This window comes from Mesoplodon bidens, assembly GCF_964165515.1.
Source record: "Mesoplodon bidens genome assembly, chromosome: 11".
NCBI classification, from domain to species: Eukaryota; Metazoa; Chordata; class Mammalia; order Artiodactyla; family Ziphiidae; genus Mesoplodon; species Mesoplodon bidens.
Window position 1 is genome coordinate 30,087,584 of NC_138167.1, and position 14,857 is coordinate 30,102,440.

At 39.6% G+C, this 14,857-nt stretch overlaps 1 protein-coding gene across 1 annotated transcript in view; it reads right to left on the minus strand.

Moving 5' to 3' along the window:
- Window positions 1-405: 405 nt before the first annotated feature.
- The window catches only part of KCNMB4 (potassium calcium-activated channel subfamily M regulatory beta subunit 4), a 72,851-nt gene continuing 58,399 nt past the window's right edge, over window positions 406-14,857 (minus strand). Inside the window, exon 3 of the mRNA XM_081249808.1 lies at window positions 406-3,753. Coding sequence (XP_081105934.1) covers window positions 3,585-3,753 — 169 coding nt within the window. The 3' untranslated portion in view covers window positions 406-3,584. The remainder of the gene's footprint in view (window positions 3,754-14,857) is intronic.

Below are 14,857 nucleotides of genomic sequence, written 5' to 3' on the forward strand. Positions count from 1 at the left end.
AGATTATTATGCAGTCTTTCTTAAAAGTCTCCATTAAGTATTACTGGCTGGACAATGGAAGTCAGTTGAGCAGAAAAGACAAGCTAAAGGGCACTGCATTCTTACTTAAACCCACTTTTCTAGAAGGCTTCAAAGTGGCTGCCACTCGATTAAGGGCTGGAGATATGGGCCAAGCACAGACACAGTAAATAAGATGCTGCTACCTTAAGAACTACTGATATAATGAGAGTAGCCCTTTGGCTGTGGATACTTTCATCTGAACTAACAAAACTGAAAGCAAAAAGACCAAAAACCATGTTTTGATGAAATTTTATCACCAATGTTGTAAGCACCCCTCAGAGGCCAGATGGACCCTGTTACCCAAAATTTGGTTTGGATATTGAGACTAATAACCACACACACATCAAGAGGGTATGAAAAGGTTTATTATTCACATAATGAATGACACTTTCTGGGAGAGTGGGGCAGTTCCCGAGTAGATCCAAAAATGACTTGACTGGCTTGGCTTTTATTATTCTTAGGGTGTGGGGCAGGGAGAGGTTTCCTGCGAGCAGGCCAGGGCTTGTGTGGTTTGAACTTCCCAGCCAGTCCAAAGCAGGGGGTACCCAGGCTCTCTAATCAGCTTGCCCAGATGTGGAACAGAAGGGGAACGGGAATGGGGAGCAGAAAGGAAAAGCTGTTATCAGTCAAACATCGAAAATGGAGTCAGACTCCGTACAACAGTCAATTAAACAACAATCCTATAAACTATAAAAATCTACAATTGTTCAGTCTCTAAAGAAATCTAGGTCTACAAATCTCCACCAGCAGGCAGGGGCCTGCAAAAGCTGTGATGCCTCCCAAAAGTTTCATACGTGGCTATGTAATCTGAAGAGCAAGAATTTCCTGGAAGTCAATTAGAGGCCACAGAAGGCAGTGGACAAGGGAGTTCCTCCCAGAGAGCCAAGTCTAACCAAGGACTGTATATCCTGCCAGGGCAAGAGATCTTTGTCATCCCTGCTCAGATTTTCATCATGGCGCCGGCCATGGACAGCAGCCCATCATTCCTGTCTTTTACTGTAGTATTCACTCTCTCCTTTTTTTTTTCCCCCAGAGTTTTAGTAGGACATATGTCCATCTAGCTGGAGATAACATGTTCCAGCAGTCCTTGAAGCTAGGTATAGTTATGTAGTCAGTATTCATGAATGGACTAGGAGCACAGTGATGGGTGGAACTTCCTTAAAAGGAAATCGCTAGCTCCCAAATTCCTCTCTTTTCACAGGCTACAAATTGGCTGTGCTTCTTTGAGCCAGCTTTGACTATGGGAAGAATAACACATTTGGCAATGAGAGGACAACAAGGTAATCAAATTCTGGATCCCTTGATTACCTTATGAAACAGAGGCTGCCCTCCCTGTCCTGGACTTCTCAACTACCTCTGGATTGCTATATGAGAAAGAAATCAACTCCTATCTTACATGAGTCATCATATTTTGGGGTTTCTGTTCTAGCAGCTTATACCATTTCCTTGCTTATATAAAAAAGAAAATTAAAATATTAAGAAGTTAAACTTCTTTACCTTCTATGATCTTAAAAATGTCTTCTTGTTCCTTCAAATTCTATCTTTACTGATAAGTATAATAAAGAACCTCAAATTTAACTGGCTACAAGCAAGGAAGACCTTAAAACTATATGTGACCTCAGTCATTCAGCATGCTTCTCCTTTTTTCCAAAAAATCAGACTACAGAATATAATCAGGTATACTCTTTGAGCCTAAATGGAAGCATTTAGTTAATATAAATGGATGAGTAAAAAACTGGTAAATAAAAACTCATCAATATATATCACCTTCTCTTTTTACCAACACAAATGTTGATGTACTATTTTTATCTACTCCCTGCACTCACTTAATCACAGATTATTGGGTTAAGATAAAAATGGATAAAGTAGACTTTATCTCTCACAATGTGATGCAAAGGTGACTTTCTCTGATTCCCAGTTTCATGTTACTCTGTGCTTCAGAATGGTTCACTGTGTTGCTAAGACAACAGGGATACTGCAACAGAAAACTGGGATTGAAGTCAAGGCACTGTAGCTGCCTCAAAGGATGTCATAAATAGTGTGTTCAAGGCCTTTTTCACAGTGAAATCTGTAACACTTGAATTGGAAGAAAAATATCATCCAACACCCTAGTCTTCCACAGAAGACAATGGCTCACTCAATTTCTTGTGTTCTAAAATTAAGAAAACACTGGTATGTGGACTAAAAGTCAGGAAATCATCATTCCACTAATACATATCTTTCTTAGAATGCTGCACAAATAACTGAGGGAAGCTTGCCCTTAAATTCCAATTTGCCTTTATTCTAATAGAAGCATGTCTGAAGAATATTAGAAGAAAGCAAAAAAGAGATTATGTTGTCAGTTTTTCCTTGACCAAAAATGTACATCTCATCTAAACAAAGGTTTGATTCCACATGGTAAATAAATAGGGTAGGTTTGATATTCACTGAGACCTGTGATTGATATTTGCAATCTGAGTTTATGAACAGGTGCAAAGAAGTATGGTCTCCTCAATGAACTTTTGATAAAGGCACAGAGAGCTCATCAGCAGAGTGATGTGAGCTGGCTTGCATCTCCAGGTGTGTCCAAGCAAACAAAACAACTGCAACAATATTTTCGTTTTAATACTGAAAACATCAAAGGAAGGACAAAGAAAATATAATAAAATGTTTAACTGATTTTGATTATTTTTTTTTCTGACCTAAAAGAAAAAAGAAATGAAAATAGCATTTAACTAAGCTGAAAAGTGTCCTTCACATCATGTACATTCTACTGCACAGAGATAAAATCCATCAAAAATAACCTGAACAGATGAATAAAGAGGCACAGTCCTCTTAGAGCTAGGACAGGCCTTGTTCAGAATCATCTCACTCTCTTAAGAAATAATCTGGTGAAAAACAATGCAGAGGCAAAGGCCAGTGTGGAGAATGTTTTCCCAATCTTTGAGGGTTCCTTGCTGAAGAGTCACAGGAGTGACTGGAGTCTGAGTTAACAGTGCAGTTTTCCTTTTTCAAGCAGAAATCAAAAGGTACTCTTTAATAGTGGAAACTGGGGGTTACATTGTGAGGTCAAGACTTGTGCAGGAATTCCTGTCTCCAAGTAAAAGTTTAATCTAGCAAAATCAAATGAAACCCGTAAGACCCTTTTTTTTAAAACCCTGGTGTTCTAAGCATAAAAAAGAAAATAGAAAAGAACACAGACCACTCTCTTTTAATATTTTTAAGTAGCATAAATCATAATGGCTTGTATTCTACACTGTACAATTATATACTGTTACTTCCCGAAGAAAATTAACTTCTATTGGATTTTCTGAAACAGATACTCCGTACAGCTTGACCCTTTAGCCATCGCTACAACACATGGAAAACAATCTATGAGGTTCCAAGTCTTCCGGTTGTGCCTGTTTCTGCTATCATTGAGGGGGAGCCTCTCAGACACCTCTCACAGCCCCTTCCATCTCCTGCGCCAGGAAGCAGGCTCTGCAGGTAGATGTGTGCAGATGAGTGCAGCTTCTGTGCTTTGCTTCCCATAAGCCAACTCCCCTTTAAGAGAACTTGCGCTTCTTCATGGCTTCTGCCTTGACTGCCAGGCTCTTGGCACAGATGGTCAGGACCACAATGAGAACGCCCACCACAAATGTCACCAGGGGCCAGAGGAAGCAATGCAGGAGGACAATCTCATCATGCGTGCGATGCAGGAGCACGTCATCTGGTCTGCAAGACAGCGGAGAATAGGAAAGAAAGAGTGGTCAACTGCCTTGCCATGACATAACTCTTCACAGAGTGGAGCTCAACTTGCTTTCTAGACCAAAGGTCATAACCATCATTGAAAGCAAAGACTTCACGCTGACTATAAATACTGTACTTTGTGCTTCAGATCCATTATGAAAAGTTCTGAGGTCTTGAATCAAGTAATTGATGCATATTATTTATAATGTGATTTATATGTAAAATGTCAAAAGTATAGCAATCTCTTACAGTATTATTTTCCTCCATTCTAAGTTGCTTAACATATTCCACTTTCTCACGCATCTTTTAATGTCTGCTGAATCAGTCTAAAAATTGCTTACGGGTTGGCACTGTCAAACAAACCCAAACCCAAATGATGGTTTTTTGTTTTTTTTTGCAGTACGTGGGCCTCTCACTGTTGTGGCCTCTCCCATTGCGGAACACAGGCTCCGGACGTGCAGGCTCAGCGGCCATGGCTCACGGGCCTAGCCACTCCACGGCATGTGGGATCTTCCCGGACCGGGGCACGAACCCATGTCCTCTGCATCAGCAGGCGGACTCTCAACCACTGTGCCACCAGGGAAGCCCCTTGTTTTGTTTTTTACCCCTTTCACCCATTTTGCCCACTTCCCCAACCCTCCACTTCTGGCAACCACCAATCCAATCTCTGTATCTATAAGCCCAGCTGTTTGTTGTTGTTGTTTATATGTATTTATATATTTATATGTGATTCCACATGTAAGTAAAATCATATGACACATATAAGTGAAATCATATGACATTTGTCTTTCTCTATCTGACTTATTTCACTTAACATAATACTCTCAAGGTCCATCCGTGTTGTCACAAATGGCAAGATTTTGTTCTTTTTTATGGTTGAATAATATTCCATTATATATATAATATATAATTTATATGTAAAATCACATTTTCTTTAGCCATTCATCCATTGTTGGACACAGGTTGTTGTCATGTCTTGGCTATTGTAAGTAATGCTGCAATAAACATGTGGGTGCATATATCTTTTCAAATTAGTGTCTTCATTTTGTTCAGATAAATACCCAGAAGTGAAATTGTTGGATCATATGGTAGTTTTAATTTTAATTTTTTGAGGAAGCTTCATACTGTTTCCATAGTGGCTGCACCAATTTACATTTCCCCCAACAGTACACAAAGGTTCCCTTTTCTCCACATCTTCATCAACACTATTTTTGTCTTTTTGATAATAGCCATTCTGACAGGTATGAGGTTATATCTCATTGCGGTTTTGATTTGCATTTCCCTGATGATTAGTGATGTTGAGCATTTTTTCATGTACCTGCCAAATGATCTTAATTTACAAAAACAGTCAGTTAAAGTCACTATTTGAATTTAGACAGAAAGACCTATGGTGTAGTCTTCAGATCGACTCAGCTTCACCATGTGAAGGTTTATTTATTTATTTTTTTTTAATTTTCTCATGTGAAGGTTTTTAATAATGAACAGACTAGTGAATGGTCGGATTTAATGCATTTTTCCATGCTTCTGAGTAGGGTTAGCCATCATTTTAAACCACTGACCACTTTAGTGATATATTTTGCAAAGTCTTAGCAATATATCTCAATCTTATCAATGTGGGGCTTCTATTTGCAATTCCAACATTGGTCTCATTCACGGGAAGTGAAGATGAGATACATTCCACAAGCCATGATCTGTCATCTTTGGCCACTAGAGAGAGAACCTGGGAATTTAGCTTTCATACAAGAGGTTTACATTTTGCAAGATATTTCCATTTCAGCCACAGGAAAGTCTGTTCCATTATGCTAGAGTAGCAATGCTTCCACCAGAAAATAAAATAATGCGGAATAGTCAGTCCAATTACCCTCAAGAACATCAGAGGCTTTAGAGTACAAGAGCAGTGCATTTAACAGCAGAATGTATTCCTAAGGCGCTCTCACTAACCACAGCTCTCATAATTCAAGACCTATTTTCCCAGAAGACTGACAAAGAATGTTGGATATGTCTCTTCTACCTGTAATGCAGCCATCATGTAGCATTAATAAAAATGGTTTTGCAGACTGGCTTTGAAATTACGTAATCCTTGCCCTTTTTTGTGCATAATATCATTTCAAATCCTGCACATAAAGTGAGATTTTTATTGACATTTGATTTCAATTAAAATTTGAACTAAGTGAATGCAGAGTCATTGTAACAATTAAGCGAAAATCATCCTAGCTTGCAGAAGTTACTCCTTTTTATGAATTCCTATAGCAACACATTGTCTTCAAAACTTGTGCTACCATTAATTTGTGATATATATTAACGTGCATATCCTTTGCTTTTATAAGACCCTTGACTTTGTCATTGCCTGTTTATTCTGCACATAGATGGTGCTAAGTAATGGCTTGCTACTGGTGAAGGGGAAACCATCCCAATTGCAGCCTTGTTAGCCATGAAAATTTCAACAAACTTCAAGCCTTGAATGTGAAAAAGCAGGGGCCTGGGTCCAAAAATAGTCAGGGCACAATACAGTTCTAGTCATATTTTCCAGTCTTTGAAATCCTACCTGCAGCACTGTCATGGCTCTTTTTCCAGCTATGAGAGCTCACTGCTCTCAGACCCTCTACCTACATGGGCAAGGGAAGGTGAAAACTTCTCAGCGTGACTTTCCTCCCTCCCTTCCTTCTTACCTTTATTCCTACCTACCTTCCTTCTTACTTTTCTTTCCCCTCTCCTCCCCTCCCCTTCTTTCTTGGATTGTTCTACTCCTGCAGAATTGATTTGTACAAAGATGAACTAGATTCTTCATCAAAGGGTGAGAGGGTACAATAATGTGAATGTACTTAATACCACGGACTATATACATATATGCGGTTAAAATGGTTTAAAAAAAGGAGGGGGGTTGGCAGAGGGGGACTTGAATTTTTAACACTCTTTTAATGAATTTGCATGTGATTTCTATACTAACATGTTTTACAGCTAATTTTCTAGTAAAATGCTTCAGTGAGCATCTTTTACCTTTCTTCTCTAGTCACTATTGTTGAAGCTGAATCCTTTACCACAATACTGTAGTCCCTCCCCTTATCTGTGGTTTTGCTTTCCGTGGTTTCAGTTACCTCGAGTCAACTGAGGTCTGAAAATATTGAATGGAAAATTCCAGAAGTAAACAATTCATCAGTTTTAAATTGTGTGCCATTTTGAGCATCATGATGGAATCTGTTGTCGTCTGCTCTGTCCCACCGAGGATGTGAATCATCCCTTTGTCCAGTGTATCCTGTCTGTTAGTCACGTAGTAGCTGTCATGGTTATCAGATTTACCGTCATGATATTGCAGTGCTTGTGTTCAAGTCACCCTTATTTTACTTAATATTGACCCCAAAGCACAAGAGCAGTGATCCTGGCAATTCACATATTCTCTTACTGTGCCTAATTTATAAATTAAAGTTTGTCACAGGTATGTATGTAGAGGAAAAAACATAGCATATATAGGGCTCGGTACTATTCATGGTTTGAAGCATCCATCCACTGGGGGTCTTGGAACATATCCCCCATCTGCAGAGGGGGGGGGCACTACTGTGTTGTACAACTGAGCCAGGAAAATTGCCACAGATGAGGGTGGTTGGAACCATTATACATATTTTCTGAAACACAGTTTGAAGAACATTTACTAAAAAAGAATGTGAGTGAAAGGAGGAGAGAAAATAATAACTGGAAAATGGTGGACCCAGATATTTATTTTATTTAGAAACTGCTTAGCATTCCACACTCAAAAAAGCCCTTGGGGCAAAATTTGATTTTAATATTTCAAATGACAAAACAACATCATTCACTTTAGTTAGCCATGTTGAATTTGTAATCGCTTCAAAAGCCTTCTTTGAGGTAAAAATATTATATAAAAATGTACATGGTTTCTTTAAAAATAACTAGTGTCTGTTTCCATTTCATACGGTTCTAAGATGCCCCACAGTCTCCTTCGATGGGAATGAAGGGCACAGAATACGCCACTTTGGCATAAGGATTATTTTGAACTGAAGGCAACTGAGAAGAAGCAGCTTCAAAGAGAGCTCTTCACACTTTCCCTATTTGCCTAAAAGCAGGACATAAATTTGTAAAGATAGTCCTCCTCCTTTCTCTTCCTGGAAGGAGAGAAGTTAATCACTGTAGACAACTCTATACCCTAATAGCCCAGAGATGGCACCAGTGGAAAAACAAACTTTATTAACTCAGCACTTACCTTCCATTAGTTCCGCATATATTTACCTTCCTACAATATGTTGCCCTAGAAACTCAAGGTCTTTTTCCTTCATCTTGTCACTTCTCTAACAATTTATTGCTTTTTTTAAAAAAAATAAGATGGCATAAGCCCAAGTTCTAACCACCTCTTTGAGTTGCTCATCACTGAGTGCTCTCATGCGTATGCACAGTGCACATGTTAATCATCTGCTCTGTTTTTCTCTTGTTAATCAGTTTGTTGTCAATCTAATTTACAGGGCTCAGGGCAATGAACCTAAGAGGGGTAGAAGGAAAAACAGTTTTTCCTCCCCTACAGGAGAAACTATTTCTCTGCAGAGTAATGCTTAGGTCCATCATTCAGTCATAGGATTTACTGAGATAATCTCTAAATTGTCCTTGTGATATAATTAAAATCTGGCTCTTTCAAACTGGGACTTTAGTGCCATAGTTGAAGGGAATGTCCCTCCTCTGCCTCAGCTTCCTGCAGTTTTACCTTACCAGGCAGATTTCACATGGGTAAGCAAAAATTATTTCCAAAGGGGTTTAGACTTAGAATGCTGTTTTCCATAATTCCATAATGCTGGGACTAAAGAGAAACTTTAAAAAAAAGAATCACTGTTTTCAGCATTTGGCAAACTAGATAAATGGCCTGATGAGATCTGAATATTATGTTTTAAAATCAGGATGGTGATGAGGATGTAGGCAATAAGCAACAAACAAACAAAAAAGGATGATTACTTTGTATCTGAGGACTCAAAGAAGTAAGCAAGAGATTTGTTTGGGGTTGTTTAGAAACACTTTTAAGCCCTGAGGAGGGATGCATACAAATATCATAAAACAAGAGTAAGTGCTGTCTGTGGGTTCCCTTAAAAATACTTTCCTAAGGGTTGGACTTAACCTGAGTTGAGCTTTGAAAGTATATTGTGGACTTCCCGAGTGGCGCAGTGGTTAAGAATCTGCCTGCCAATGCTGGGGACACAGGTTCAAGCGCTGGTCCGGGAGGATCCCACATGCCACAGAGCAACTAAGCCCATGCACCACAACTACTGAGCCTGCACTCTAGAGCCTGCGAGCCACAATTACTGAGTCCGCGTGCCACAACTATTGAAGCCTGCGTGCCTAGAGCCCCTGGTCCACAACAAGAGAAGCCACTGCAATGAGAAGCCTGTGCACTGCAACGAAGAGTAGCCCATGCTTGCTGCAACTAGAGAAACCCTGCACACAGCAACGAAGACCCAACGTAGACAAAAATAAATAAATAAAATAAATAAATTTATTTAAAAAAAAAGAAAGTATATTGTGATAACAGTAGCCAGCATTTTAAAGTGCTTACTACCCTCCAGGTACTCTGGTAGAACATTTAATCTCTCTTGATCCTTAAAATAACCCTGTGCTGGAAGAATGTTTGTCATTTTATAATCAAAGGAACTGAGGCAAAGAGAGATTAGTTTTCCCAAGATTACACAACTTAAAATAATGATCTGAAACCCTATGAGTATGATTTTTAAACCTGTACTATTTACTCCTCAGACAGCTTTTCTCAAATTTGAATCACCTCTGCTGTTTGCTGTAATGCAACCACCTGGGTTTCAACCTCTAGTTCACTATATAAGAATTGGAGGTTGTGGTATCCAGAAACCTACATTTTTGAGAAGCTCTTGGGTGACTCTAAAACATAATAAAGTTTAGTAAGCACTGTGAAAAATTCAAGTAGTTAAAAAAATGTGCACTGCATGAAAGTGCCCTGGGATAAGACAGGAGGGCAGCAGCGGGGCTGGTAATGGAAGCAGGGATAGGGGATGGAAATACAGACCTCAACGCTAGATTTGCCCGGGGAGGGGGACCTTTGTCCTAAATGGTAAAAAGGCACCCCATAGGCTAGCAGCAGACCTAGCTATACCAGACGAGAAGACAAAGATTTGGTGTGTATCATCCTCAATATAAAAAATAGGTTCCCGGGCTTCCCTGGTGGCGCAGTGGTTGAGAGTCCACCTGTCGATGCAGGGGACACGGGTTCGTGCCCCAGTCCGGGAAGATCCCACATGCCGCGGAGCGGCTGGGCCCGTGAGCCATGGCCGCTGAGCCTGCGTGTCCAGAGCCTGTGCTCTGCAACGGGAGAGGCCGCAACAGTGAGAGGCCCGCGTACCGCAAAAAAAAAAAAAAAAAAAGATTCCCTTTGACTTTGTCTTACCAAAGGAGATTTCTTCTACCTCACAATGCTTGTTCTGATGGCTAACAGGAAGAGGAAATGGCGACCTATTTTTTTTAATGGACTGGAAAATTTCTTAAACTCATCTTAACCAGTTCGTGTAAAAATCTGAACTGCATTATAATTTACCAGTATCGCATGATGGTAATTGTACCCATCAAAAGACAAGATGATCTCCTTCAAAGATCCTATAGGAAACAGAAATCTTTCTAGATTTATTATCACAGGTACTTCTTATCTGAGCAGAGAAATTTCCTTTTCATGCTAGAAAGTTAAAATTTTGGCCCATCTCTAGCAAGACTATAATGACTTTTTTGTGCCAACCAGACCCCTCATGGTTTGTCTTATTTTCTTCACACATTTCTAATTTATTTCATCTTGCAAAATTCTGTCGATCTTTAGAGCACTCATTAAACCCTTTTAGGAGAGGTGTGTGTCAATTATGTACATTTACACGTCAGGTATACAATAAACACTGGAAACTTTTTAAATTGTCAAGCTTTACCCATATTTCTATGAGAAAGAATATGCTGTATCATTACCAGAAATTGCACTTATGTGTTTTGATGAAATCTCATTTTAAAGTCTATAAATGCCTCGTCATTATCACAATCATAAAGTAATTCTGCAGGCATAATATCAGTCCAATATGCCAGGCCTCTGGTATAGCAGCATAGCCAAATGACATAAAAAAGGTAATGATTTCATCCTCTGAACCTTCTGAATAGGTGCTATTCCTGCTCTAAATCTTGCTTATTATTTGTAACATGACCTACTTTTAAAAAGAATCCGAAATAGATAAAAATAAAAACAAAGGGCTTCCCTGGTGGCGCAGTGGTTGAGAGTCCGCCTGCCGATGCAGGGGACACGGGTTCGTGCCCCGGTCTGGGAAGATCCCACATGCCGCGGAGCGGCTTGGCCCATGAGCCATGGCCGTTGAGCCTGCGTGTCCGGAGCCTGTGTTCCGCAACGGGAGAGGCCACAACAGTGAGAGGCCCACATACCGAAAAAAAAATAAAAAAAATAAAAAAATAAAAATAAAAATAAAAAAATTAAAAAAATTAAAACAAAAAACTTAAGTACAATAAAATCCTTAAACTGACAGTAAAGAATAAGTACAATGTAATTAGGATGGGGATAATATAGAAATCCCGGGCTAAGAAAAGCTCCTACCTTAAGCATAAGTGCAACTTACCTCTGAGCATCCCAGTGCCCAAGGAAAAAAAGAACAGAGATGAGTTACACAGCTGCCATATAAAAAAAGGAAGCATGCCAATTCACCAGATCGAACTTTTTGCTAGGGCTAAACTCCATAAATTAGGTTGTATGTGTTTTTACATAAAGAAATCTGTATAACACATTTAAAGGGCCTTAATAGCAGTTTTACAAAGCTGGTTAATGAAACCATGTGAGGGGTTTTCAAATACTGATTCCAAGGTCTCAGTTCTACTGAGGTTTTAAGTAAGTTTTCAGGCAAGGCTGACGATTACTCACATCTGGGAATACCTGACCTAAACAATGCTTTTTATTTTTTTCCCAGCTTTACTGAGCTACAATTGATATACAACAAACTGCATGCACTTAAAGTATACAATTTGATGAGTTTGACACATGTATACACTTGTGAAACCATCATCATAATGAAGACAGTAGACATGTCCATCACCCCAAAAGTTTCTTTGTACTCCCTTGTAATCCCTCTCAGTCACTCATGCCCGCAACCCTACCAACAATGCTTTTTAAATATCAAATGTATCAGCCCAGTTTTTCACAATAACTGAAGAGCAAATCGTTCAAGACTGAAATCACTGAGGAGCAGTCTCTGTTATTGGTTGAAAGGAGAGTCTTCTGTCAGGTTTGATTCTGACGTGGAAGTGACAGAATGATACCTCACGCAGAAAGTTTTCAGCAAGACTCTATGCTACGCACTTTCTAGAAGGAGACTGAATTAAAATGCACCCCATGAAGAAACTGACTTGATCTTCTGTCATGGTTTTTAAAAGATTTTTTTTCTACCGATAGATGCTGAAGATTAGCTGATAAAAACATTGAATTTGGTTTTGGCATAATTGAGCTGTCCTTACTGAGAGTAATTAACTAATGTGTTTGTTTAGTTGCTGTTTGAAGCAATCATAAGAACTTGCCAAGAGAGGAGAAAAGTCTGTTTATCTTCTTATACGATCACAGGAAATCACCTAACAGCTAATCTAGTTATCAAGTTATTTCTATGAATTACAGTAGGAAACAGGGACCAGAACACAGAGACCCTTTGCAGTATTCTTTATGGTGATTTGCTCTACGGTGAGCCCATTTTTGTCCACGTGACTTCAACAATGATATTGTGATAAGGGCTTTTAAAAGCTTGGGAGGGGGCTTCCCGGGTGGCGCAGTGGTTGAGAATCTGCCTGACAATGCAGGGGACACGGTTTCGAGCCCTGGTCTGGGAAGATCCCACATGCCGCGGAGCAACTAGGCCCGTGAGCCACAACTACTGAGCCTGCATGTCTGGAGCTTGTGCTCCACAACAAGAGAGGCCGCGACAGTGAGAGGCCCGCGCACCGCGATGAAGAGCGGCCCCCGCTCGCTGCAACTAGAGAAAGCCCTCGTACAGAAACGAAGACCCAACACAGCCAAAAATAAATAAATTAAAAAAAAAAAAGCTTAGGAGGTATTCTATCAATATCATGGCTTTGCTCCATACATGGCACCTATCTGTGGATGTAAGGCTGATTATAGGTCTATAAATGTTATAAACATCCTTACATTTTCTTAACTATTTTCTCCAATTAGGTGAACTCAGAGTAGTAATGTTTTATTGTGTAAGAGTTGTTCCTCAAGCTTGCCTGTTCTTCATGGAGGAAATTAAATCGAGCCCCAAACTTGCAGTTTCCAGAAAGAGAAATTTGCATTGAGCAAAACTGGCAGGTATGATATTTGGAGCAATAAAAGGTTAAATTAATTATAAATAGGAAAGATTATACTTTAAGTCCACCCTGATGGAAAGTTCTAAGTCTTGGAAGTGTAGGACAGTATTTCAGAACATGAACTTGAGTTAGACGAACCTGGGTTTAAATATGGGCTTTACAACTTGCTAACTACATGATCTAAAGAAAAGTATTTAATTCCTGAGTCCTAATCTTTCATCTGTAAAATGGGGATAATAATACCTACGTTATAGGGTTCTCCTGAGGAGTAAATGAGATAATGCATGCAAGGTGTGTAGGCAGATGGCTGCCTAATAGTGAGTATTCAATATTCCATAAGGAGTGGTAATGTTGATGACTGTCATTACAAATTTGGGGCTCACAACTCAGAAAATGATTTTAAAATGTTGGCAGTAACATATCTCCTACAAATGTCTTCTTCAGTCTAAGACTGCCAGGCTGAAGTCATAGGAAATTCTTTTGATCAAATTAAAGTTCCTTTTGGTATAGATATCCTCATTCCCCTCAGCCTCCTTTGCCCCTTGTAGCCATCATTCCAGTCCTATGCGGGCGGGCTTAAAGGTAACAGTGTTAAGAAAGAGAAAAGGTTTAACAAGCTAACGATTACAGTTGCCCCTGAACAAGTTGGGGGTTAGGGGGACCAGACTGATCTCCACACAGTCAAAAATCTGCATATAACTTTACAGTTAGCCATTCGTATCCCAAGTTCTGCATCCATGGATTCAACCAACCTCAATACTATGGTACCATAGTATTTAACGAAGAAAAGCCCATGTATAAGTGGACCTGTGCAGTTCAAACATGTGTTGTTTAAGGGTCAACTGTACTTTCAGTTCTAACATATGCACCTCGGATACAGACAAGCAAGGGAAAAAAAATCAATAACACTAGTCCTTTGGCTAGGAACACAAATATCCCCTAAATTTATCCCAAGCCATCGTTTAACAACATTAAATTATTATAGTGGTTGGGTTTATTTAACAAACATTTTCCTACTGATTAGGATGGTTGTCTCTACAGATGCAGCCTAGGCAAGCAACTGTCTCAACCCAGCTCTTCTAAAACAGAGGCCTGGGAAAACGATGGCAGCTTTGTGCTCCCAGAGTAAAAAACTTCTTTTAAGTTCTTATCCACACTGTGTAGTAATTACTTTCTATACATCTGTCTGTTTCCCCAGCCTGAGTCTAAGAACCCTGAGGTAATGGGCCCATTACGGATAATCCCTGCCTGAGAAAATCTCTCCTGAGTTTTCAGGAAAAAAAGAGGGATTATTGCCAAGACCTGAAAACCAGGAGTATGCTTATGACTTTTTGTCTTTAAAAAAGGCAAATCAATGAATCAATTTTATCCTATATTCAGCCTGGCATAATTATAAATCCTGTTTTTGTTCCATTAAAACAAATGGAAAAAGAAATTTAAACTATCTAGCTAGTTTCTAAGGCAGACCTAAGACTGCATTAAATTTGCATGAAATCCTTTCCTCTTCCACCCACCTCTGTGAGCTGCTCAGGAAGAGTCACCTGTATCCGTGACTGTGACTGCTGGAGAGCATGACTTTCAGCTCCCCGGTGGCATCAAAGAAGAGGAGGATTTTGTAAAGTGGATGACTGTTTTTTTTTTTTTTTTTTTTTTTTTTTTTTTTGCGGTATGCGGGCCTCTCACTGTTGTGGCCTCTCCCGTTGCGGAGCACAGGCTCCGGATGCGCAGGCCCAGCGGCCATGGC